The 25,972-nt window shown below is 38.8% G+C and overlaps 1 protein-coding gene across 1 annotated transcript in view; it reads left to right on the forward strand.

Annotated features, from left to right (window-relative positions):
• Positions 1-1,075: 1,075 nt before the first annotated feature.
• The window catches only part of BIG (auxin transport protein (BIG)), a 29,866-nt gene continuing 4,969 nt past the window's right edge, over positions 1,076-25,972 (forward strand). Inside the window, exons 1-11 of the mRNA XM_008799377.6 lie at positions 1,076-1,499; positions 1,601-1,710; positions 10,213-10,366; positions 10,474-16,553; positions 16,733-17,350; positions 17,447-17,627; positions 19,291-19,525; positions 19,614-24,176; positions 24,262-24,484; positions 24,767-25,171; positions 25,694-25,837. Coding sequence (XP_008797599.4) covers positions 1,262-1,499; positions 1,601-1,710; positions 10,213-10,366; positions 10,474-16,553; positions 16,733-17,350; positions 17,447-17,627; positions 19,291-19,525; positions 19,614-24,176; positions 24,262-24,484; positions 24,767-25,171; positions 25,694-25,837 — 12,951 coding nt within the window. The 5' untranslated portion in view covers positions 1,076-1,261. The remainder of the gene's footprint in view (positions 1,500-1,600; positions 1,711-10,212; positions 10,367-10,473; positions 16,554-16,732; positions 17,351-17,446; positions 17,628-19,290; positions 19,526-19,613; positions 24,177-24,261; positions 24,485-24,766; positions 25,172-25,693; positions 25,838-25,972) is intronic.

Raw genomic sequence — 25,972 nt, forward strand, 5'->3', positions numbered from 1 at the left:
TTCTCCTTTTAAGTTTTTTTTCCTTCACCAAATTTCTCTTTATTTTCTAGAATCTTTACAACTAAGAATCCATATAATCTAAGGAATGGATGTATATAATTTCTTATATTAGACAAAGCTAGAAAACTATGTATCAGCATTGATGAACAATATATTCTAAAAACCATATATCGATTTATCTAGAGATATGTATTAACTTGTTGGGTGACTAATTTGCTTGGTGTATATCATCTACATGGTGTGTATTGGTAAACTGTATATTTTAAAAATTGTATATGTATATATCTGGAGGTGTGTATTGGATCAATGCCGAATGTGTATCAAATAAGTTTACAGTATGTATCAAAAAGTAGATAAGTATGTATCACTAGCCATGTAGTGTGAACTGATGAATATGATGTTCTAAAGACTATGTATCAATTTGCATAAAGATGTACATTGGATTAGTAGATGACTAATTTGCTAAATATGCATCATCTAATCATGTATTATTTATTAGTTAATATCATGGTTTAGAAACTATATATTAATTTACCAAAAATATATGTATTGGCTTGTTAAATAATTAATTTATTTGATATGTATTATTTGGCTATATGGTTTGTATCAGCAAAGAGTATGTTAGTAGAAAAAATTTAGATATATATATATATATATATATATATTTATGATGGATATTAAAAAAATATAATAATATAGAGTTCTTTTTTTCTTCCGAGAAGGACGTGCATGATAGACGCAAGAAGAAGACTTGAAGAGCAAGCAAAAAAAAAGGCAAACATTTTGTGTCAATCAGAGCAGCTTTTTCATTTTTTTACCCATTTTCTAAGAAAAGAAAAGAAAAGGCTGATATATAGATATATTTTTAACGAAAGAAAAGAAAAAGCTGGTACATGGAACATCAGCGCCCGATCGTTTTTGCCCACGTGTCACCCCGATGAACCCTTCCCGACCGTCGCCATGTCTATCTGACGCGTTTTTAACGGATCAGATGAGCGAAGCCCACCATTGAACGGTCCAGATATTTCAAAATAAAAGGAAAAACGAAAAACCATAACCGACATAAGTGCGATATAAGAAAGGCACTACCGTCCTCGCTTTCTCCATTTGCTCTCCCCTTCTCTTTCCTCTCCTCTACGCCGCAAGATTCTCTTCTCAAAACCCTCACTAGATTCAGTAGCGAAACCTCTCTTTCCTCCCCCCCCTTTCTCTCCTTTCTTCTTTCCGTCCCTTTAGGGTTTCGATGAATTGATCGTTCGCCATGGCGGAGATGTCAATACTTCTCGAGATCTTCCAAGACAAGGTGCCGAAGGATCTTGCCCAGAGATTACGCTCCGATTCTATCAGACCGTGCCTGGAGAGGTTCCTCTCGATCCTCGAGGTCGGAATCGGGGACGCTGGTGGCGGCCTGCCGGGTTTTGAGAGCTGGAGTCGGTCCCAGATCGAAGCCGTGGTCTCGGTGGCCAGGCTGATTGTTTTGGCTATACGCTCCACTTCCGGTATGGAGCTAGTCCTCTTCTTTTCTTGGAATTTATGAGGTTTCGAACGGATTCGTGGAATCAGTTCACGATCTTTTGGTGATTTTCTTGGATGTTTTTAGTTCCTGAGCATGTGGAGTCGGTGGTAGTGCTGATCTTGGAGAAGTCGTTGGAGTTCTGCATCGTTTTTCTCGAGAAATCGCCTTTTGAAGGCGATGATTTCAGCTTGCAGGTACACTTCTTGGACAGAATGTTTTTGTTCTGAAATGAATCAGTCGAGATTATGCTTTCAGATCATCTGATTCCTCTCGAGTATGAAGATATCGGTGCTACCAGTTCAGAATCACCATTCTTTTATTTTGATGGGTTTTGATAATCTTTTGTTGAATGCATAGAAGTATCTTATGTTCATCTAGCATGATTCTTACGTGGGATTTGAGTCGCAAGTGCAATCACTTGGAGCAAAACTAGCTAAATTTCTGGCGTGCTATATAGTACAATGATCTGGAGCCTTATAATGATTTAATTGATAAGCATCATTTACTTGATCTTTTCTTGTTCTCGTGGAAATCAAATGTTCATTGATGCTTGATGTAAAGTTACTAGCAAGTTTAGTGGAGGCTCCAGGAAATGATGCATAGGATAAGAAAGCGTTACGGTTAGATTTAAATTCTCATGAAGTTGCTGAGTGTAATTGGCATTAATGGAGGTCTGGAAAATAATGTTAAGTTAGTGTTGTCCCCTAGAACCTTGATACTCATCAGATTGTCAAGTGTCTTGTTTCCTCCTATATAGTTGATCATTGAAAAAACTTCACTAAATCATGGCATGTGCAACACTTAGTCCTGGTTCATGTGAAGGTGGTATCTAGTATAGATATATATTACTGAATGAATTCATAGATGTATCGCTGCTTTTAGCCGAATCACTTCCCTATGTTTATTCAAAAGAGATCAAATAAGGGAAGTGATTACAATGGGGTATAAGTATTAATGAATATAAAAAACAAGTGCATTTAGCATCACTCTTTTTTCTGAACATGGTGAGAGATTGATGGACTCACATTCCTGATTCATGTGACTACTTTTGAATGAACAGTTGTAGTTTAGTCTCTGAATGAAAGCTATTTATTAGTGGCTAAAGGGAGTATTTGATGTATAATTGTGATCCCATGAGTTTAGAAAAAGAAATATTTGATAGGCTATGTGATCTTGTCAAATAACGAAATAGTATGCAGCATATAACCTGATTGATTCAAGAGAAAGGGCATGGACACGACCTATTCAAGAGGAATATTTGATGATCATCAGTGATTCAGTACTTGGTTTGCATCCCAGACATACTTGTCACATGTTTTAGACACAGCCATGCCTGTTTCATACAAGATATGCCTCGTTTTATGCAATCTTGGAACTAAACATTAAATGGCCTCAAAGCAATTTTTTGGCCAGCAGGCCTTGTTCATTAAATGATAGGTGAACCAGGAACTGGACAACAATAACAATAGGGGAAAAATGGATGGGGAGGAAAGGAAAGACAGGTTGGTATATAACAGTTGCCAGTGAGCAGAAAAAAAAAAAACAAAGTCAATAAACATTTGTGATGCCCATGATTGATTTAAGAAGAAAGAATAATCCATATTGTGATCTAGGAGGGTGGAGTACTTGATGGACGTGATCCCATAACCGGCGGATATTTGGGTCCTTTTTTTTTTAAATTGATGTGATTTGATAAAATACTTCATCTTTTAGTTGATAGTTCTATTTTGCCAAAATTTCTTTGAAAGGAGATTCCCCTGGATTTGATGACAAACTATTCACTGGCTATATACTACCAAAGCAGTGTCATAGAACTTTGGACCTAACAGTTACTCCCATTACCTTTTGGATTTGGCAACAACCATGCAGTAGTTCCACAGTAGCATCATAAATCAAAATAAATGAAGAAGCCTTGCTTAAGAATGAAAAACCTATCTGCTTAAGTAGAAATATATATATTTTTTTAATTTTTAAGTTCAAGAAGTTGAATAAAACTTTTTGGACGAGATCAGTAGAGGATCTGCAGAGGATATCAGGAGGAATTTTTAATTAAATTAATCGCAACTTAGTCCTGAAGTACACAGGCTCCTTACTCATCTAATGTAATAGTTATTTCCAGGATACATTGTTTTGGTTTTAGTCAGAATCAAAGGGAAAACCTAACCATGTTTTGGTTTGGTCAATTTGAATCATAACCAACTACCTTCTGTTCTCGTTGAAATTGATGCATATAAAACTGGTAATGTTATTACTAAATGTTTGTTATGCTTTTCTAAATTAAGAGGGTCTATTGTTTGTGGGTAATAATTGGGCTTCCGTGGAAGCAATGGTAATAAAATATAGTCAATGTTTAAGCAAAGTTTGATTCTTATGAACAATTTTTGTGGTCTTTCTTATTCAGTAGTTTACCACATGATACCTTAGTGATTTGTGCTTCTTCAAGAATATGAAAAAGTTTTGGTGATAAACTTTTAACGATTACATTTATTAGTCATTCTTACTTGTTGCTTTTCATAACCATTCTTTGTTACTCTTATGTTGTTTGTTTTTCTTCTCATTTTGATGTTATGCCATCTCAATCATTATATTTGTCCCTAAGACACCTTCACAAAATTACAACATTAACACTATGATCTATTGTTTAGATGACTTCTAGCAGTGCTGTTTAACTTTGCTATTTTTATGATCTCCTTTTGTGATTTATTATTTTTAAGTATTTTTTATAAGTTTTAAAAAATCTATTCTAAAGTGTAAAGTACAATATTGGTAATATTTAAATGATGTATAATGTATCATTTAACTTGTATATCTTTTTGGGCTTCCTCTACACATTTTCCCAAGTTGCTTTGATTGTATAAGTTTGAACTGAACCCACTGAAAACAAGATTGTTTCGGTCTATAGTTTGGTTCTCCTTATAGTTCTCTAGCACACCTAATGCTAGGGCTGCAAATGGGTCGGGTTGGGTCGGGTCCTAGGTGACCCCGATCCGACCCGGTTGCATGTTTGGGTCCTAATTTTGGACCCAGACCCGACCCGGTTGAAAAACGGATCGGGTCGGGTCGGGTCCATACCTACCCCAATGGGTCATTCGGGTCGGGTCGGGTCCGGATCTGGTCGGGTCCGGATCGGGTCCGGGTCGGGTCCGGGTCAGATTTGCATTTTTAATTCAATATTTTGTCAAATCCAATACTCCATCACCGATTCACCAATTCACCATCAGGTGAAGCCTTTTGCAAGCTCAACAATTCCTCCTGAAAGGCTGGAAGCGTGAAAATAAAGACTTCACCAACATCAACATGACCATTTTTATCACAACCACTTATCTTTGTATGTTGAATGACATCCATTATCCAATTTTGAAGTCTATAGTGTTTTGATCAAGACCTTGTGACCCATCAATGGCAGGCTCATATTGCACACATTGGATTGTTACATCAGTCCATGATTCAAGCGTTCTGTGATTAAATCTCAAAAAAATTGTGCAAACTAGGTTAGATCTCACAGATTGGTAGAAAATAAAACAAGTAGGCCGAAATGATGCTCCCCAAGTGTGGCACGCCCCTCCTCCAAATCTTCCGACTATCCCCGAGGACCCCGACGACCCCCACCTCTCCCTCTCCCTCTCCCTCAAGTCCGGCGTCGTTGCCCTGTTACAATGTAAGCCCCCTTCGCCGGAACCATCTCCCGGCCTATGCTAAAAAAAATACGGAGGACTGGAGGAGGGACATACCTTGGGACGCCGAAGAATGGGAAGAGGGAGATCCGCGGAATGGGGAGTCGGAAGTCGAAAGATCTAGGGCACCGAGCACGGAAGCGGGCTACTCTTCTCCAAATGATCCTCCGCCGCAGCTCAAGATCTAGGGCACAGCCGCACGGGAGATCTAGGGCACCGAGCACGGAAGCGGTCTACTCCTCGACGTCCTCGTCTCCTCTAGATGATCCTCCGCCGCACGGGACTCGGGAGATCTAGGGCTAGGGCACAGCCGCTGCGTCGCACGGGAGAGAAAAAGGGAGGAACGGACCGTCCAAGTTCCAACAGGTGAAGCGGTCCAGCGGATGATTTATATATCATCCGTTGGACCGTTGCGGGCTGCGGGCAAAGCACAGAGGCCAGAGCACACCTGTGACCTGTTGTAGCACTGCGGGCCTGCGGCCCAATGGGCTGCATGTCTTAAAAAAATGATCCAAAAAATTGGGTCGGGTCGGGTCGGGGTGCGGGTCGAAATTGGACAGACCCGACCCGACCCGAAAAATAGAACGGGTCCAAATTTAGGACCCGACCCGGCCCCGCGGGTCCTAAAATGCGGGTCGGGTCGGCTCTTAAGCGGGTTGGGTCGGGTCGGGTCACGGGTCGACCCAACCCATTTGCAGCCCTACCTAATGCGGATCTTAGTGACAATTCTCGCCATACTCTTTACTACCATAACTTCTTACTGCTCTTGCAGCAGATCTTAGTACCTAAAAAGACGCTACCCTATCACTTATACGAACCATCTTTCTCCTTCCAAACTAAGGTGAAAAATAAGCATTTTTCCCCTCTTTCTATTTGATGGTTGTATTTATGGTTTTAGTCTAGTCTATGTATGATATCATATTGGTTGATATGGTAACGAGCAGGATTCAGAAATTAGGGTTCTGAACTCTTTATTAAATAGAAAATGTCAATCCTACACTTCATAGTGGTGCAACTTGGACCCACCAAATTTGGGTTTTTCTGACATGTCGGACATTTGGCCACTTAGAACACTGCATGGTGTTCCTTGACACTTCACACTATCAAACTATGATGCTATCTTTGAAGTTTAACATAACAATCGATAACCATTTTATCTAATCTTATGAATTAAGGAGCATAGGTCTATGTCATTATTCATTTATCATGCAATATATATGTATACATATTTACACATACCTTGGTGTGTTCATATAGAACTCCTTTCTATGAGATATTGTATCGGATCTGTCATAATAGCTATAATTTGTCATATTTTTCTATTGAATCTATGTTGCCATCTTCATTTGTATGTCTCATTGTGCTTTCTATCTAAACCTTGAGGCATAAAATGGAGAATAGGCGAGAGAAGAAGTGAGTGGGAATGGAGGCAATCTGTTTGCTTGTTTCACACCAAGGGTTGAAGTTTCAGCTGGTTTCTGTTAAGTCCCAATAGTTCAGTCAAAATTGATGGAAGCTGAAGTTTTTGGTTTTTGTTTTTTTTTTTTTAAATTAGCAGGCATATATGTTTAAGATTTTCTAATAATTTCTAAAATTTGTTAGTATTAGTCAATACCCATTTATCTATGGCTCTAATTATCTAATTTGTGTTATTTTTCACTAGACTTCGTTGTTATAGCGGGCAAGATGCAACTTTGATGTGTCTTTACTAATTAGATTATATGTTCCTGTGTTTGTTTCCATAAACTAGTTTTGTTTAAAACATGGTATGCCGTACTGTACGGAATGGTACCGGACATACCGAATGGTACCGGACATACCGTACCATACCGGTTCGGAACTGGTACCGATACCGGTACCGGTGGCGTACCGATACTCGGTATGCAAAAGAATCGTGTACCGTACCGTACTGACACTATGCTAGTGTGGCACCGATACAGGGTCTGATATTGAAACAACGAACCTTGGTTTAAAATGATATTAAAATGAAATAGTGAGATAAAATGGATTCTTATTTTGATGATCTTTTCTTGCTTAAAATGATATTTTTAAAACAGACCTAATGATATGCTTAGATTGTTTTTTTGTTGCTCAAATGAGTTATTAAAATGACATCAAATCAATATGCTTAGAGAATAGTTCAGTTTAATTCAAAAATTAAAACAAATATGGGAAATTATTTTCAGCTAAATGTAAAAATTATAGTATATACAGGAAATTATTAAGAAAATAGAGATCATTGTAGGAAAATTAGAAGCATTAGAGGAAGTGGAGGATAACTATTAAAATTAGGGATAAGTATACTATATTTTATGTATTGAGTTTTCGAATAATTAAGTTTCAACTTGAAACCACCCAAACTACACAAATTATGGTCCTAGTTAACTGAAAACATAGTGGGATAATGTGAAATAACTTTTCTTGATTTTGTTAAGTTTCGTTTTTTGGATTTTTTTAATGACTCTTTTGACCAAAACTCCAAAACTCAATGCAAACTCTTGAAACTGCTGAAAACTGCCGAAATCGCTACACATTGTTTCACACACAAGCACATGCCCAGGGATGAGTGTGAGCAGATAAGAGAAAAGTATTACACAGTGGGAGGGGGGCGAAATATAGAGCTGTTCAAATGTTTACTCAGTTTATATTAAATATATATCCCCCCTCTTCCATATGAAATGTATTTATTTAGAGCTATACTGATGACTTTCCTCCCCTAATGCAAAATAAAGTCAAGCAGTTCTAAGTACTTTTCGTTTTGCTATTTGTCCTATTAGTCAGCATTCAAAATGAACTTCTCAAAAAGTACTGTTAAATTTAGCATGATGCGAGCATAAATTTTTAAGTTGATATTTTCATGAGGTATGTGTTACCAACATGATACTCTTGTAGGACACAGAAGATGCGTGTGTTTCTTTCTCATTTTATTTGGAGGTTAGATTGAACATGAGCATTAGTAAGATTGCTCAAGTTTCCGCGAGGGGGATCATTTAGAATTATGTGCAAAAGCTGATGTCTTTCATGTGCAGCACTCCAAAGTGTCGTTTGCTCATGAGGTAGTTGCTGCATTCAAAGAATGGATGCTTTGTTTCTAGGAAAAGAGAGAGCAGATAAAGTCAATGTGCTAGAATGCAAATTTACTGTATGCAATTCAGATGTCAAAATAATAGTCGTAAGAAAATTTACTAAGATGTGCGTATTACTAAACCAAAAGAACTTACTATCTGATCTTGTGTTCTTGTGCAAGTCTATGTGGTATTAACTCTCGACCACTCCAAAAGTTGGAGCTTAAAAGATTTTATCAGTCCTTCAATTTTTTTCGTTCCCATTCTGTTTCTTTACCGCTGTTTCTCTGTTGCTCCTCTATTTGCTATTTGTCTATGTTTTTAGTGTTAAGACACTAATAAGATACTTCGAAGGATGAACACATAAGTAATTTGGATGTAAGATAAAGTAGCATCCTTATCAATAAAGTCTAGCTCTTCTTGGAGTGTGATTGGTTCTGCATTAAGTTTAAACTTTTAGGCTAACTACTCAATTATACTAAAGATAGTATATGCATGCGAGGGATAAAATTTTGCTTCACTAGAAATGTGCCAGCAATATAAACATGATTTTGTGCATAAACATATGCCAACTTATTGAAGCATATTAACTATTAAGTATTATAAATTTTCAAAGTAACAAAATTATTTCGGATATCAGGTATAAATGTTTTTAATTCTTATTATCTCACTCTGTTAACTATCACAAGTTATTCATGTTCAAGTCTACTGGATCTTTTCACCAGTAATAAAGAATATAAAATCTAGGCAAACTGAATATGCTGATTTTTTATAAAATATACGATTATCTTGAAGTTGTTCTATTCAAGTTATTGCCTTCATAGGCTATATTTTTAGTTGGAAATACAGAGAAGGGTTCAGTAGTGTTGTGTATCAAAATAGCATATGGAAGTAGTTGGGATGAGTGATGCATGAGTGGAAGATGATGGCTGTGATTTCATCTAAGTTGTCTGATGAAAGTAAGAGGAGCAGAGATGACTCTGTTAACATATCTGATTTAAGGTTTCTACTCTACCATATAACTTGATAAATATGTTTACATTTTTGGCTGGTGTGCTACTCTTGAAACCCTTCCTTTGTGTGTGTGTGTGTGAGAGAGAGAGAGAGAGCCGAACCAAGAGGAGTGTACTTATTAAGATAGGAGTATCTATAGATGTAGTGAGTGGAGATTTAAGCAACCATTTTTTTTTAAATTTTTATGTTATATGGAACTCATGGACGAGTGCTGCAAGAACCATGAATTGATGGCTTGATAAATACATCCTGAATTTTTGGCTAGTGTGTCCTTTTTTAAGATAAGAGCATGAACTGAACTAAGAAGGTTGTGTTTATTAAAGATGGGAGTATCCATAGCAGTGTAATGAGTGGAGACTTTTGAAGTTCCTCTTAAACTGAAAGTGCTACTCAAGTGTTTTTTTTTTTTTTAATTTGCGATCTGCAGGACAAAGTTCATGGTTATATTTTCACATGTGATATTTGCTGGATAAAGATTACATAAAAAATGAACAACCAAATGAAAAATGAAGTCAGAAACTGGACCTTGATCTTCAGCTTCTGATTTTCTTTTTCAGGAAATAAATTTGGTGTACATAATGACTACATGAAATATCATGTTTACTGTACTAACTTACACGGAGAAAAAGTTTTAATATGTAAAGACACTTAACATAATTTAGGCCTAAGCTACACCTGTGATGTTCTGTATGATACTCTTCAAAGTCATCTTTTTAGTAGTATTGCAGGGGCCTATCGAGATATATAGTATTTGTGTGTTGGATGTATGATTTTGTTGCTTTCTCTTGTAGTTCATTAATGGGTTCAAGGAAAGCTTGTTGGAATTCTTGGTGCAATGTGCTTTTTTTCAAGAATAAAATCATTTCATATGATACATCATTTCCTGTTGCTTATAGTTTGTTCTGAGTCTTTTTGCAATACCTTGTACTCTGTCAATTTGCAGAATATTGTAGCGCAGTTCTTGCAATCGGTACTAGCTGATGGAATTATCAAAGAATATCCTTATCCTGTAAATAGCTATATAGAGCAATTGTCAAGTATTCCAGTTAATCATGCCAGTGTGGAATTGGGCAATAATCCTATATGCAGTCTGCAAGGTAGGACCTCCATGATGCACATGTTTATAATTAAAATCTATTAATTTATTTATCTTATTGTTGGCTTTAGTATATTCTCACTTGGCTTGCATGACTCTTTTGGATAGTTTTTCACTGCTTGAAGGATGTGAATATGGTGGAAAGTCTACTGGTAACTTCTGAGGTTTTCCCATCAGATAACATTGTCGCGGAATTACATGATTCACTCCGCCCAGAGGCTTCAGATTGCACAATGCCTCTAGCACAACACATAGCAGTTGTTCACTTGAAATGCTTACCTCGTCTCCTTATGCTATGTAAAAAAATGCTTTGGCCTCCAATTTCTTTTGATGAACAGATGGAGGATGTAAATTTCAGCTTGATATTGTCTTTCAGTCAAAAAATTTTGAACTTAGTCCGAAATCTTGCCCGGGAAATCCCTCATGATGTTCGCGATGCTGAGTTGTTATGTGCAGTTGTGAGCTGTGCCGATACGCTGCCAACCTTGTTTAGATCGAAGTTTGACTTTATTAACTATGACTTGGCGACTGCTGGAAATGAAATAGGGAGCCTCTTATTACAAATTTTGGAAGAATTTCTACAGTTTGTCCAACTTGTCTTCTATGATGGCAATATATTTCTAAATATCCAGACATGCATAATTGCTTCCATGATGGACATTTTAGATTCCAAAGTCTGGAGATATGATGGTGCATGCTCTTCGCCAAGACCCCCATTAGTTTACTGCCCTCAAATTGTTCTCTTTGTGTTAAAGCTTCTCAAGGATGCTAAAAATTGGAAATCTCGAACTCATAACCTGAAGGAAGAGTCAGATTTATCTGATTATTTGTGTAAATCTGAGATAAATGTTCCAGTATGCCATGTTCGCTCTGAGCAGGTTTTCATGCTTAGAAAGTATACTTGGGAAGAGTATTTGTCATTGATATTTCCAAAGTCAGAACAATGGATAGATGGCTTAATACATCTAGCCTATTTCCTCCACTTGGAAGGGGTTAAATCAAGGTCAATGGCTGATAAATCACGTTTAAGTTGCACAAAGCCTGCTATCGCATCGGATCAGGAGTGTGCTGTTAGTCATGAAGATGAAGCTATTTTTGGGGATCTTTTCTCTGAATCTAGCCGATCTGCAGCTACTGGTGATGGACTTGATCAGCCAGCTGCTGTGGCTACTGGTACGTCGAGCAGTCCCCACTTGCCTATCCAAGCAGCAACTGAATTGCTGAACTTTCTGAAGTTGTGTGTCTTTTCTCCAGAGTGGCATCATACTGTATATAAAGATGCTTGCAGAAAAGTTGATGCAGGTCATATAAATCAACTACTTTCCATTCTTAATTGCCAATCCTGTTTTTCTGGTGAAAGGAAATCTGAGAACGCCGCCTTGCATTCGCAGACAACTTTTCTGGATATCAATGATATCTGCTTTGAACTCTTGCGTGATCTTATAGTTCATCATGCTTTATCAACATCTCTTAAAGAACACCTTGTTGATCAAGTGCTGAAGGTTGAAAATGGAATGTATGTCTATAATCATTATACTCTTACTCTGCTAGCTCATGTTCTTATTTCCAGGGCAGATTTGGATGGGGGTCTGACAATTAAAATCTATGAGGAATATATTAATTTTGTTCTGGAGAAAGCAAGGACTATTTGTTGCAGATGTCCTGAGCCCAGTGATTTCTTCAGTACTCTCCCTTGTGCTTTTCACTTGGAAATTCTGCTGATGGCCTTCCATCTATCAAATGAAGCTGAAAAAATTACGCTGGCAAATTCTGTGCTTTCCTCAATCAAAACGATAGATGCTCATCCAGCTGGTTTTACTGCAAAGCAACTTTTTTGCTGGGCTCTACTAGTTTCACGGTTGCTTTTAGTGTTACGGCATATGGTAATGTACCCATCTACTTGCCCACCATGGTTGCTTTTGCGGTTGAGAACTAGATTGAGGGAAACTCCTCATAAAACATGTCCTCCTTATTTATTAAATGACCAGTTGTCATCCTGGGCGTCAACTGCGGTAGAAAGCATTCTACGTGATTCTATCAAAGATGTTTCAGTTAGTTGCTTGCTTCCTCAGCTTATTGATGTTACCCCCCATCCTTCTGTAATATGCGGTGACAACTCTGCCTTCCAGCGATTAGCCTTGAACTGGGATGATTTGTTTACTACTTTTTCATGGATTCTTGGTTTCTGGAAAGGGAAAAAGGCTGAAGCAGTGGAACAGCTAATACTTGAAAGATATATCTTTTCGCTTTGCTTGGGTACTGTTTCTTGTATCTATTCTGGTTTGAGTTGCACACTTCTTGAGGGAAACGGTTGGCTGAATCTTGACTTTTCAGATATGGATTCATTCTTAAAATTTGCTCTTGTTGTGGTGAATGACAGTTCTGTGGTTTGCAAGGATGCTGATTTTTCAATTGTGGTTTTTAATCTGCTTCAGCAGTTACACTCTGAGCAATTACCAGATATGACTACACTACAAGGTTGGGATTTTCTGAGGAAGGGTGCATGGCTTTCCTTTGTTCTCTCTCTTATATATGCTGGTATTTGGAGATATTCTGTGAGATGTGCAGTTCCTGGAGTTGAGTCTTACTGGATCCAGGATGCCAAGGATGGTGAGTTTTTTAAACTGGGTGAAGGCATAATTCTGAACATAGTTCAGGGAAACAAAAGTGGAAGATTTTTGTATTTGCTAGTTTCTATTTTGAAAATGAACTTGCAAGTTCTTCAGGAAGCATTTGTTTCTATACTCAATCATGGTCACCATCTTTCAGATGGATTCTCTCCTCTTATATTGCTTAGACATACTGGGTTAGACAAATGCAAACAAGATATTCTGATTGAGAAGACTGGTTGCAATGTTATGCAGCTGGAAATGATATATGGCCTCTTGTTGAAGTTGGATGAAATTTCTTTGAAAGAGGATACAAGAAATACAAGTCATATTTTTTTGAGGTGCTTGTTTCATGGTTTTCCATCACATTCAGATTCTCGCAGTGGTGTTCTTCTTTCTTGCATTCTTACTATAAAAGAGGTTATTTGTGCTCTAGATGGGTATCTCAAAGTCAAAGATGCAGAAGGAAGAGTTCAGTTGGAGACTGAGGTCATTTGCCAGCTTCTTGATACAGTTATGGCGATAAAATCTGATAGGATTTTCCAATGCATCAATGAGAAATGTAAATCTATATATGCTAGTTTGGTTGTTCATCATAAAGAATTGGAAGACTACAGTGATTTGTTTGTCTTGAAGCAGTTGGAAGGTTTTTTGGCAGATGCTAGTTCTAGAGAGGTAGTTGATAGTGGTCTACTGGAAATACTAATTTCCAGTGTTGTTGATTTTATCGAATGCCTTCGAAAAGATGATTCCAAAGCAGAAATCTATAAATTTTATCTGGGTTCTAATAATGTGTCAGAGGAAGCCAAGGAAATTTTCAGTGGGCAATGTGGTAATCTGCTGGTTCTCATCAATGCATTGAATAAGTGTCATTCCGAGACAGTCAATATGAAGGTACTAAATTTATTTGTTGATCTTCTAGCTAGTGGACTTTGCCCTGGTCTCCATGAGAAACTACAGAAAAATTTTCTTGGGATGGACTTGTTTTGCCTATCACATTGGCTAGAAAATAGGCTCTTAGGATGCACAGTAGAGTCCACTGGGGGAAGCATTACTGCAAAAGGAGGTTCCACTGCACTCAGAGAGTCGACCATGGATTTTATTATGCGTCTTGTATCCCAACCATGTGAAATGTCTACAGAACTCCAGGGTCGACTAACTGAAGCCATGCTTATGTCGCTTGATTGTGCATTTATGTTGTGTGATATTCAAACTGCTAAAGCTTATTTCAATTTTGTACTTCAACTTTTAAATGGCGAGCCCTCAATGGAGCAACTTTTGGAAAAGACTGTAATGTTAATGGAGAAACTTGTTGATAGTGAGAATTTGCTACATGGACTGAAATTCCTATTTGGCTTTGTTGGGGCTGTATTGGGTGGTTTTGGAGCTAATAAGAATGCTTCAGATAAGCTCTCATCAAAACTTTGCTTGAGTAATAGTTTTGGGTCAGGATCTGAAGCATCCAAACCAGTTAACTCAAGAAAAAATTCGGAGAATTTGGTTCTACCTGCTAATCAGGAAGGTAGTTCTGCACAGATTGATTGTGATGCAACTTCTGCAGATGAAGATGAAGATGATGGCACATCTGATGGGGAGTTGGGTAGTGTGGACAAGGATGAAGAGGAGGATAGCAATAGTGAAAGGGCATTGGCCTCTAAAATATGCACATTTACATCTAGTGGCAGTAATTTCATGGAGCAACATTGGTATTTCTGCTATACTTGTGATTTAACTGTCTCTAAGGGCTGCTGTTCCATATGTGCCAAGGTTTGCCACCGAGGCCATCGTGTTGTCTATTCTCGATCAAGTCGATTCTTTTGTGATTGTGGGGCTGGGGGTGTCAGGGGAAGCAGTTGCCAGTGTTTGAAGCCTCGAAAATTTACTGGAAGCAACAATTTACCAGTTCACAATACCAATAATTTTCCGTCCTTTTTACCCTTCTCTGAAGATGGTGACCAGGCAGCAGACAGTGATTCGGATTTGGATGATGATGTTTGTGTGGATATGGGCAGTTGCTTCAAGTTATCAGTCCCCAGAGATGTACAAGATGGACTACCTGTTATACTTGAAAAACTTGATATGGAAGGTCGTTTGCTTGAACTATGTAACAGAATGCTTCCCACAGTAATCAACCGTAGAGAATCAAACCTTTTAAAAGATAAGAAGGTAATTCTGGGTGATGATAAGTTATTGTCCTGCAGTGTCGATCTTTTTCAACTGAAGAAGGCTTTCAAAAGTGGATCATTGGACCTGAAGATAAAGGCAGATTATCCAAACTCCAGGGAACTCAAATCACATCTGGCTAGTGGTTCTCTCACCAAATCCTTACTTAGTGTCAGTGCTCGAGGTAGGCTTGCTGCTGGTGAAGGAGATAAAGTTGCTATATTTGATGTTGGGCAACTAATTGGTCAACCTACTGTTGCGCCTGTGACAGCAGACAAGAGCAATGTTAAGCCACTATCTAAAAACATAGTCCGCTTTGAAATAGTCCATCTAGTTTTTAATCCTGTGATAGAAAATTATCTTGCTGTAGCTGGATATGAGGAATGCCAGGTCCTTACTGTGAATCCTCGTGGTGAAGTGACTGATCGTCTTGCAGTTGAACTTGCTCTGCAAGGTGCCTATATTCGTCGAGTGGAATGGGTACCAGGTTCTCAGGTTCAGCTCATGGTGGTCACCAACATGTTTGTCAAGATATATGACCTTTCACAGGATAACATTAGTCCCATGCACTACTTCACCCTGTCTAATGATTTGATTGTGGATGCCACACTTGTTCCAGCTTCGTCGGGGAAAGCCTTTCTCCTTGTTTTATCAGAAGCTGGGTCTCTATTCAGGCTAGAAGTATCAATGGAAGGTGATGTGGGGGCCAAAATATTAACAGACATTATCAGGGTTCAGGACAAGGATATTCAGCCCAAAGGCCTTTCATTGTATTTTTCTTCGACTTACAAACTGCTTTTCTTGTCATATCAAGATGGCACTACCTTGATGGGGCGCTTAGATGCTAATGCAACATCTCTTATTGAGGTATCTTATGTGTATGAAGATGATCAAGATGGTAAAATTAAGCCAGCTGGGTTGCATCATTGGAAAGAATTGCTTTCTGGTAGTGGGATTTTTGTTTGCCTCTCAAGTCTTAAATTAAATGCTGCACTTGCAGTATCTATGGGTCCTCGTGAGTTATTTGCACAGAATATGAGATATGGTGCAGGCTCATCTTTGCCTTTGGTTGGCATTGCTTCCTATAAACCTTTGTCCAAAGATAGAACTCACTGTCTTGTTTTACATGATGATGGAAGCCTTCAGATTTACTCACATATATCTACGGGAGTTGACACTGCAGCAAATTCGAGCATAGACCACAAAAAGAAGTTGGGATCCAGCATTTTGAGTAATAGGGCATATGCTGGGTCAAACCCAGAATTCCCACTTGATTTTTTTGAAAAAACAATGTGCATCACAAGTGAAGTGAAGCTGAGTTGTGATGCTGTCAAAAATGGTGATTCTGAAGGCATCAAGCAAAGGTTATCATCAGATGATGGGTTTCTCGAGGGCACTAGTCTTTCAGGATTTAAGGTATGATGACTATTTCTTCCCAAGTGGTCCTCAAACATTTATATTTAGTCGTTTAGGCTATAATTGCTGTCTTGTGTCTCAGTGCATGTGTGCTGCTATATGGCTTTTGTTTGTTTTCTTTTGTATACTTATTGTTAACAAGAATAGTTATGGAGTTTTCACCTTTTGCATTTGCTTAGGTAACTGTATCAAATTCAAATCCTGATATTGTTATGGTTGGTTGTCGTATGCACGTGGGCAATACATCAGCAAGCCATATTCCTTCTGAGGTTACAATTTTTCAGAGAGTAGTTAAACTAGATGAAGGCATGCGATCATGGTATGACATTCCTTTTACAATTGCCGAGTCACTTCTGGCTGATGAAGAGTTTACAATCTCTGTGGGCAGAACCTTTGATGGTTCAACTTTGCCTAGGATAGACTCTTTGGAAGTTTATGGTCGTGCTAAGGATGAATTTGGTTGGAAAGAGAAAATGGATGCTGTGCTGGATATGGAATCCCATGTCCTTGGTGCGAATTCTGGTACTGGAGGTGCTGGAAAGAAGTTCCGTGCAATGCAAGCAGCTCCTATTCAGGAGCAAGTTTTGGCAGACGCTCTTAAGCTTCTCTCGAGGATTTATTCATTGTGCAGGTCACGTTATTCTACTGAAGTTGAGGATGCAATGATGGAGCTTAATAAGCTTAAATGCAGGGCATTGCTAGAAATCATATTTCAGAGTGACAGAGAACCTCTGCTTCAGTCTGTTGCATGTCAAGTTCTTCAGGCAGTGTTCTCGAAGCGGGAGATCTACTATAATGTAGCTATCATTTTCTTAACTGGGATTATTCTCTTTTATTTTTTTCCCCTTTTCTTTTCTTTTTTACTTCCTGCTTAATTTTTATGTCTTTACCAGGTGAAGGATACCATGCGCCTCCTAGGAGTGGTAAAATCTCTTCCCATGCTCATTTCAAGAACAGGAGTTGGAGGTGCTGCATCTGCGTGGGTGATCAAGGAGTTCACAGCACAGATGCATGCAGTGTCAAAGATTGCAATACATAGGAGGTCAAACATGGCCAGCTTTCTGGAAACTCACGGTATCTCAGAAACATTATGCAATTTTACCTGCATACACACTTATGCATCGACTATCTTGAATACTTAGAACTTCCAAGTGCCTCTTTATTAGTCTCTCCAAGATTCTGAAGTTCTGTCTGTACTTCTAAAAAAAATTGCCTCATCATTCATATTATGCCACTGTCTTTTGCTTTCAGAACTCGTGATACCCCTTCTCCCTCCACTTTCTCTAATGATTGATTGTAATGCAGCCTTCTAACAGTCTCCTTCCTCTTATGTTTTACCATGTGGATCACATCCAACTTCTAGTTTAATAATTGATCTTGGCATGTCTGATGCATGCGGGGAGAAGCATGTTGATTGACTGTTCTCTAAATCTTATCCAGGATTGATAAATGCAGTACACTGAAAGAAGATCGATCATTCCTCTACCAACTTTTGTTGGTAAACTTCTCCAGTTTATCTCTTGATTTGGGGGGGGGGGGGAGGAGAACTGAGATGGGTGTTTTAAGTTTTTTCTTTTTGAATAAAAACTATATTAGAATGTCCTCGGTAAGGGGGCTGATGGTCAGATGAAATTTATAATATTTAGAGATATTAATATTATACAGATAGGCTTAGGAATCCATTTATTTATGTACTTAAAAGTGCAAAGTCAAAATAGCTCTACATGGTGAAATATCTTGCACTAAATCTTTACTCTTGTCTTTTGCTAGCTCAATTTAAATCTCTCAATATGATGGTTCATAACATATTAAGAACAACCCCTTATATTATGAGCCATATTTAGGATCAAGTTGATAAAAACACATTGCTTGTGCATGCATAATGGAATTGTGGTGTCCTATTGATTACTATTACTCATCCACATGCGGATCTTCACTTTTGCTTTGTGCTTTCTTGATAGGCATGGCACTTGTGAAACTGGCAGAATTTATTTTTAATAAAGAAAACTGATCGAAAGATGTATTTGTACTTGCTTTCCCAAATCCATTTAAGCCTTCTTTCCCAAACCAATTGAATTGAAGTGCTTAAACACGTAGAGTGCTTTCTCAATATGCATAGGCCTGACGAGTTGATTCTGGATTACAGTATTTGGATAATTGACTTGTTTAGGAAATGCTTATAATATTTAAGGAAAGTAAGTTTAATGAATTAATAAATGTTTGTTTGGTAGAAATTTTTTGTATTAACATGTGATTTCAGTATTTCAATGTTCGGTACTATTTTGGACTTTGATCTGGAGTTTTCAATGTTCGGTACTATTTCAAAAGACAGTGTATGTCTTCTTTTAAAAACTTTAACTGTTCGGTTTATTTAATTTGTTAATCACATGTGACACAGTGTATGTTCTCTTATGTTTGCCTTTGTTTCAATTACCCTAGATATTTGGAGTCTATCATCATGGGTCTCAGCTATTGATGCTTTCAAAAGAGGGTATACTGAAAGTGACTTTCTTAACTGTTATATCTGAATCTATGTTGTATGATGTTTGCCTTGTTGTATCAATTGTAAATACATGTATCTTAATCTTTTCTAAGATCATGGTAATCAGCTATGTGTCAAAATCACATATTGACATGCTTGTCTTCTCTAACTGAACTTTAAGAGGCAATTAGCTGCTCATTGGATTTACTTTTGTTGAGACATAGTGTGCAATTCATTTCATTGCATCTGGTATAGGTTCTGGGGTTGTGGATGGGTTGATGCAAGTTTTATGGGGAATTTTGGACTTGGAGCGACCAGAGACACAGACGATAAATAGCATCGTGATACCCTCTGTGGAACTGATTTATAGTTATGCTGAATGTCTGGCTTTACATGGAGCCGAAGCATCTGGACGCTCTGTTGCACCTGCTGTTGTATTACTAAAGAAGCTACTTTTTGCACCATATGAGGCAGTACAGACATCTAGCAGGTCAGTTTTGCAACTGAACTGGATCTACAAGTTTTCATGCATACTGTAAGCCCTGACTCGGGTGGTGATTTTTTTTTTGTTGATGCAGTTTGGCTATATCATCTAGATTGCTTCAAGTGCCTTTTCCAAAGCAGACAATGCTAGCCACTGATGATGCTGCTGAGAATCCTATAACAGCACATGTTCCTTCCGATATGGGTGCAACCAGTGGTAATGCACAGGTCATGATTGAAGAAGATTCTGCTACATCATCAGTACAATATTGCTGCGATGGTTGCTCAACTGTTCCTATACTTCGCCGCCGATGGCATTGCAATGTATGCCCGGACTTCGATTTGTGTGAGGCCTGCTATGAAGTGCTTGATGCAGATAGGCTCCCTCCACCGCATTCTAGAGATCACCCTATGTCAGCAATTCCTATTGAAATTGATTCCCTTGGAGGTGATGGCCATGAAATTCATTTCCCTATGGATGAGCTGAATGATGCAAGCTTAATGCAGGTTGCTACTGATATGAGCCTGCAGAATTCTCCATCCTCAATTCATGTCTTGGAAGCTACTGAGACTGGAGACTTCCCTGGCTCAGGAACTGACCAAAGGATAGTTTCAATCTCTGCATCAAAGCGTGCGGTGAATTCTTTTCTGCTGCATCATTTAATTGGTGAGCTTAAGGGATGGATGGAGACAACATCTGGTGTTCGAGCTATTCCTGTTATGCAGCTCTTTTATAGACTATCATCTGCAGTGGGTGGACCTTTCATGGATGGCTCTAAACCTGAAAACTTGGACCTGGAAAAATTTGTAAAATGGTTATTGGATGAGATAAACCTGAACAAACCATTTCCAGCCAAGACCCGTTCTTCTTTTGGAGAAGTTGCAATCCTTGTCTTCATGTTCTTTACTTTGATGCTTCGGAACTGGCACCATCCTGGCAGTGATGGTTCTCAGCCAAAATCAGGTGGCACTGCAGAAATACAAGACAAAGGTTTTGTTCAAGTTCCGCTACCAGCTTCAGCGGCTCCATCCCCCACTGATGACCTAGAAAAGAATGAGTTTGCCTCCCAGCATGTCCGAGCTTGTTCCCTCCTAAGACAACAAGCTTTTCTGAACTATCTAATGGACATATTGCAACAGCTTGTTCACATTTTCAAATCCTCATCAGCAAGTGTTGAAAGTGGTTTATCAGCTGGTTCTGGTTGTGGTTCACTTTTGACAGTTAGAAGAGACCTACCTGCTGGAAACTTCTCTCCTTTCTTTTCAGATTCTTATGCTAAAGCTCACCGCTCAGATATATTCATGGATTACCACAAGCTCTTGTTGGAGAACACTTTCCGGCTGGTGTATAGTTTGGTTCGCCCAGAAAAGCAGGACAAGTCGTTGGAAAAGGATAAAACATACAAGACATGTGTTGGTAAGGATCTGAAGCTGGATGGTTTTCAAGATGTTCTCTGCAGCTATATCAGCAACCCACAGACAACATTCATCCGAAGGTATGCTAGAAGGCTCTTCCTTCATCTGTGCGGTAGCAAGACTCATTACTACAGTGTCAGAGATTCATGGCAGTTCTCAAGTGAAGTGAAGAAGCTACACAATCTTGTAAATAAATCTGGAGGTTTTCACAATCCTGTGCCATATGAAAAGAGTGTAAAACTTGTAAAGTGCTTGTCTGCAATTTCTGAAGTGGCTGGAGCCAGACCAAGGAATTGGCAAAAGTACTGCTTAAAGCACACGGACCTTTTGCCCTATTTGATGAATGGGATATTTTACTTTGGTGAAGAATCTGTAATTCAGACTCTCAAGCTTTTGAATTTGGCCTTTTACACTGGAAAAGACATGGGTCATTCAACACAAAGACCAGAAGGTGGTGATGCAGGAGCTTCTAATAGAAATGGGCTGCAACCTGCAGATTCAAAGAAGAAGAGAAAAGGGGAAGAAGGAGATAGTGGTTCAGAGAAATCTTGCCTGGATATGGAGCAAGCTGTTGATATCTTCAGTGACAAGGATGGCTGTGTTCTAAGGCGTTTTGTCGATTCTTTCTTATTGGAATGGAATTCAGCAAGTGTGCGCCATGAAGCTAAGTGTGTACTATTTGGCATTTGGCATCATGGAAAACAGTCATTCAAGGAGGCCATGCTGTCTGCTCTCTTGCAGAAAGTGAAATCCTTACCTACGCATGGCCAGAACATTGTGGAATATACTGAGCTCATGACGTGGATGTTAGGTAAGATACCTGATAGCGGGATGAAGCAACATGAGTCAGGGCTTGTGAGCAAATGCTTGACGCCTGATGTAATAACCTGCATATTTGAGACTCTTCATTCACAAAATGAGCTTTTGGCAAATCATCCAAATTCTCGCATATATAACACTTTAAGTGGTCTTGTAGAATTTGATGGTTACTATCTTGAAAATGAGCCCTGTGTGACTTGTAGCTGTCCAGAGGTGCCTTACACCAGGATGAAACTCGAAAGCTTGAAATCTGAGACAAAGTTTACTGACAACCGCATAATAGTAAAATGCACTGGAAGCTATACCATCCAGTCAGTTACAATGAATATTCATGATGCTCGTAAATCAAAAGCAGTAAAAATTCTGAACTTGTATTACAACAACAGGCCTGTAGTTGACTTGTCAGAGTTGAAGAATAATTGGTCGTTGTGGAAGCGTGCAAAGAGTTGTCATCTTGCTTTTAACCAGACAGAGCTGAAAGTTGAATTTGCCATTCCGATTACTGCATGCAATTTCATGATTGAGCTGGATTCCTTCTATGAAAATTTACAAGCTTCTTCTCTTGAGTCGTTGCAGTGCCCCCGGTGTAGCAGGTCCGTTACTGATAAGCATGGCATCTGTAGCAATTGCCATGAAAATGCATACCAGTGCAGACAGTGTCGAAATATTAATTATGAAAATCTGGATTCTTTCCTATGCAATGAGTGTGGATACAGCAAATATGGCCGTTTTGAGTTCAATTTCATGGCAAAGCCTAGTTTTTCGTTTGATAACATGGAAAATGATGAGGATATGAAGAAAGGATTGGCAGCGATTGAGTCAGAATCAGAAAATGCTCATAGGCGATATCAGCAACTGTTAGGATTCAAGAAGCCTCTGCTTAAACTTGTATCAAGCATAGGTGAACACGAAATTGATTCACAGCAGAAGGATACAGTTCAGCAAATGATGGTGTCTTTGCCTGGGCCTTCATTCAAGATAAATCGCAAAATTGCACTTCTTGGTGTGCTGTATGGTGAGAAATGTAAAGCAGCTTTTGAGTCTGTCAGTAAAAGTGTCCAGACATTGCAAGGACTTCGGCGGGTGCTGATGACTTATCTGCATCAAAAAAATTCTGATGGCGCAGTGGCTTCATCAGAATTTGCCGTTCCAAGATCACCAAATAATTGTTATGGCTGTGCTACTATGTTTGTCACACAATGTTTAGAATTGTTACAGGTGCTGTCAAAATATACACACTGTAAAAAACAACTTGTAGCTGCTGGCATCTTATCTGAGTTGTTTGAAAATAATATTCATCAGGGCCCTAAAACAGCTCGTCTTCAGGCGAGGGCTGTTCTTTGTGCTTTCTCTGAGGGCGATGCAGATGCAGTGGCTGAATTGAATACATTAGTACAGAAGAAAGTCATGTATTGCCTTGAACACCATCGTTCCATGGACATTGCACTCGCAACACGGGAAGAGCTATTGTTACTTTCGGAGACATGTGCTGTGGTCGATGAGTTGTGGGAAGCCAGGCTACGCGTTGCTTTTCAGCTGTTGTTCTCTTCTATCAAACTCGGAGCAAAGCACCCAGCCATTTCAGAGCACATCATTCTTCCTTGTTTGAGGATCATATCTCAAGCATGCACCCCTCCCAGATCTGATGCTGCAGATAAAGAACAAGGTGTTGGAAAATCTACTTCTGTATTGCAATCAAAGAATGACCATGGCATAAATCCATCCGTAACTTCAAATTGCCTTCCAAGTGCTAGTAAAACTCCAACAGAGATGACAGAAAAGCATTGGGATGGTAGTCGGAAGGGTCAGGACATTCCACTTTTGAGCTATACTGAGTGGGAAAAGGGCGCGTCATATCTTGATTTTGTTAGAAGGCAGTACAAAGTCTCACAGGCAGTTAAAGGTACTGCACAGAGGGCTCGCCATGATTCACAGAAATTTGACTATCTGGCACTAAAATATGCTCTTAAATGGAAACGTCGTGCTTGTAGAAAAACAGCTAAGAGTGACTTTTCTACATTTGCTTTGGGTTCCTGGGTCTCAGAGTTGATTTTAAGTGCTTGCTCACAGTCTATAAGATCAGAAGTATGCACTCTTATTATTTTGCTGTGCCCCCCAAATTCTTCTAGACGGTTCCAATTATTAAACTTACTCATGTCCCTGCTTCCGGCTTCACTATCTGTTGGTGAAAGTGCAGCAGAATATTTTGAATTATTCTTCAAGATGATAGATTCAGAAGCTGCACTTCTTTTCTTAACTGTGCGAGGATGCCTGACTGCTATATGTAGGCTGATAACACAAGAGGCGTGCAACTTAGAGTCACAAGAGAGAAGCCTCGGTATCGACATATCACAGGGATTTGTCCTTCATAAGCTTATCGAGCTCCTCAGCAAGTTTCTTGAGGTGCCCAATATTCGAATCAGGTAAGCATGTTCCTTTCTGTTGAAAACTTTTACTGCTGTCATTGATTCTTTTCCTCTATTTAAGTCTTCTTGGGCTTGGTGATAGATTCATGCGGGATGAATTGCTGTCTGAAGTGCTCGAGTCTCTTCTTGTCATTCGAGGTCTTGTAGTGCAGAAGACAAAACTAATAAGTGACTGTAATCGGCTTTTGAAAGAACTTCTAGATGGTCTTCTGCTGGAGAGCACAGAAAATAAGCGGCAATTCATTCGTGCTTGTATATCTGGTCTGCAGAATCATGGCAAGGAGAGAAAGGGACGGACCTCTCTGGTATGGAATTGCTCAGTGCAGATTTGTTTAAGATATTTATTGAGTGATCTTTTTTTGGGCGAGGTTTTTTGCTGTCAATCTCAATCATGTTATACAAGATTTTATCTTTCATTTCAATTCCCAGCACTAGTAATCCTTCCATTCATGCTGCTACATGGTGAATATTTTCACATAGTTCCATATTTTGGGGAGAAATATTCAATGTTTCCTTTTGTTTTTTCGAGCAATGGTTCTGGATGATATATTCAGTCAAAATCTTACTTTGTTTAATTTTGACTGCAGTTTATTTTGGAACAACTCTGCAATATGATATGTCCATCAAAGCCGGAGCCTGTTTATCTTCTGATTCTCAACAAGGCACACACTCAGGAAGAGTTTATCAGGGGTTCCATGACGAAAAATCCCTATTCCAGTAGTGAGATTGGTCCACTGATGCGAGATGTTAAAAATAAGATTTGTCATCAGTTGGACTTGTTAGGTCTTTTAGAAGATGATTATGGCATGGAGTTACTAGTTGCTGGCAATATAATTTCTCTTGACCTAAGCATCTCTCAAGTATACGAGCAAGTATGGAAGAAATATCATAGTCAAACTCAGAATTCTGTGTCCACTGCTGGTGCACCATCTTCTGCCGGTCCGACATCAATCAGAGATTACCCACCAATGACCGTAACCTACCGACTCCAGGTTGATTATGGGATCGGAAAGTTTGCTTCTTTAACATTATTGCTGTTTATATTCAATAGAGCAATAGCTCCATATGTGGTGCAATTAAATCTCACTTTTCATAAGAAGTATAGAATAATGGTTTTCATCTGTTCTCAAAGACTTGATTTTAGATATGTAAATATTTCTTTGGTTCCAGCACTCTGTGCATTATATAGTTTCCATATGCCACGTATTAATTGATACTTTGCTTGCATATGTAAACATACATTCATTTTCCTGTATATTCATATCTCTATATTATTTGCATAAATGTTTTTGTATGCTCAGTGGTATACATGCATAAGCAACTCAAGGTGCATACACATTTTGTCTCACTTAGTTTGCTCTCTCTCTCTCTCTCTGTATGTGTGTGTGCATGAACATTCACCTGCCCACCCGTAGCTGTCCCTGTTGTATATGTGTTTTGGTCAGCTAGTCCTAGTCTTTTATAGCTATGCTAGCTTGTTGTGACGCTCGAACATGTTCTCCTTATTTTGACAGGGGTTAGATGGTGAAGCTACTGAGCCAATGATCAAGGAGCTGGAAGAGGAAAGGGAGGAATCACAGGATCCTGAAGTCGAGTTTGCAATAGCGGGTGCTGTCCGGGAATGTGGAGGTCTTGAAGTTATTTTAAGCATGATTCAGGTATGTGCTATATTATTATTGTTTCAAGATTAAAGAATTGCCTTTAGGCTTATTTTCAAGGGGACCTGCCTCAGTTTTTAATTTTATGAAGTTCATAATGCTACTTTAGATATGTTTGTTGAGCATCTTTCGTGG

The sequence above is a fragment of the Phoenix dactylifera genome, chromosome 2 (assembly GCF_051530095.1).
Source record: "Phoenix dactylifera cultivar Ajwa chromosome 2, Ajwa_hap1_PhDact_Kaust_v1.1, whole genome shotgun sequence".
NCBI classification, from domain to species: Eukaryota; Viridiplantae; Streptophyta; class Magnoliopsida; order Arecales; family Arecaceae; genus Phoenix; species Phoenix dactylifera.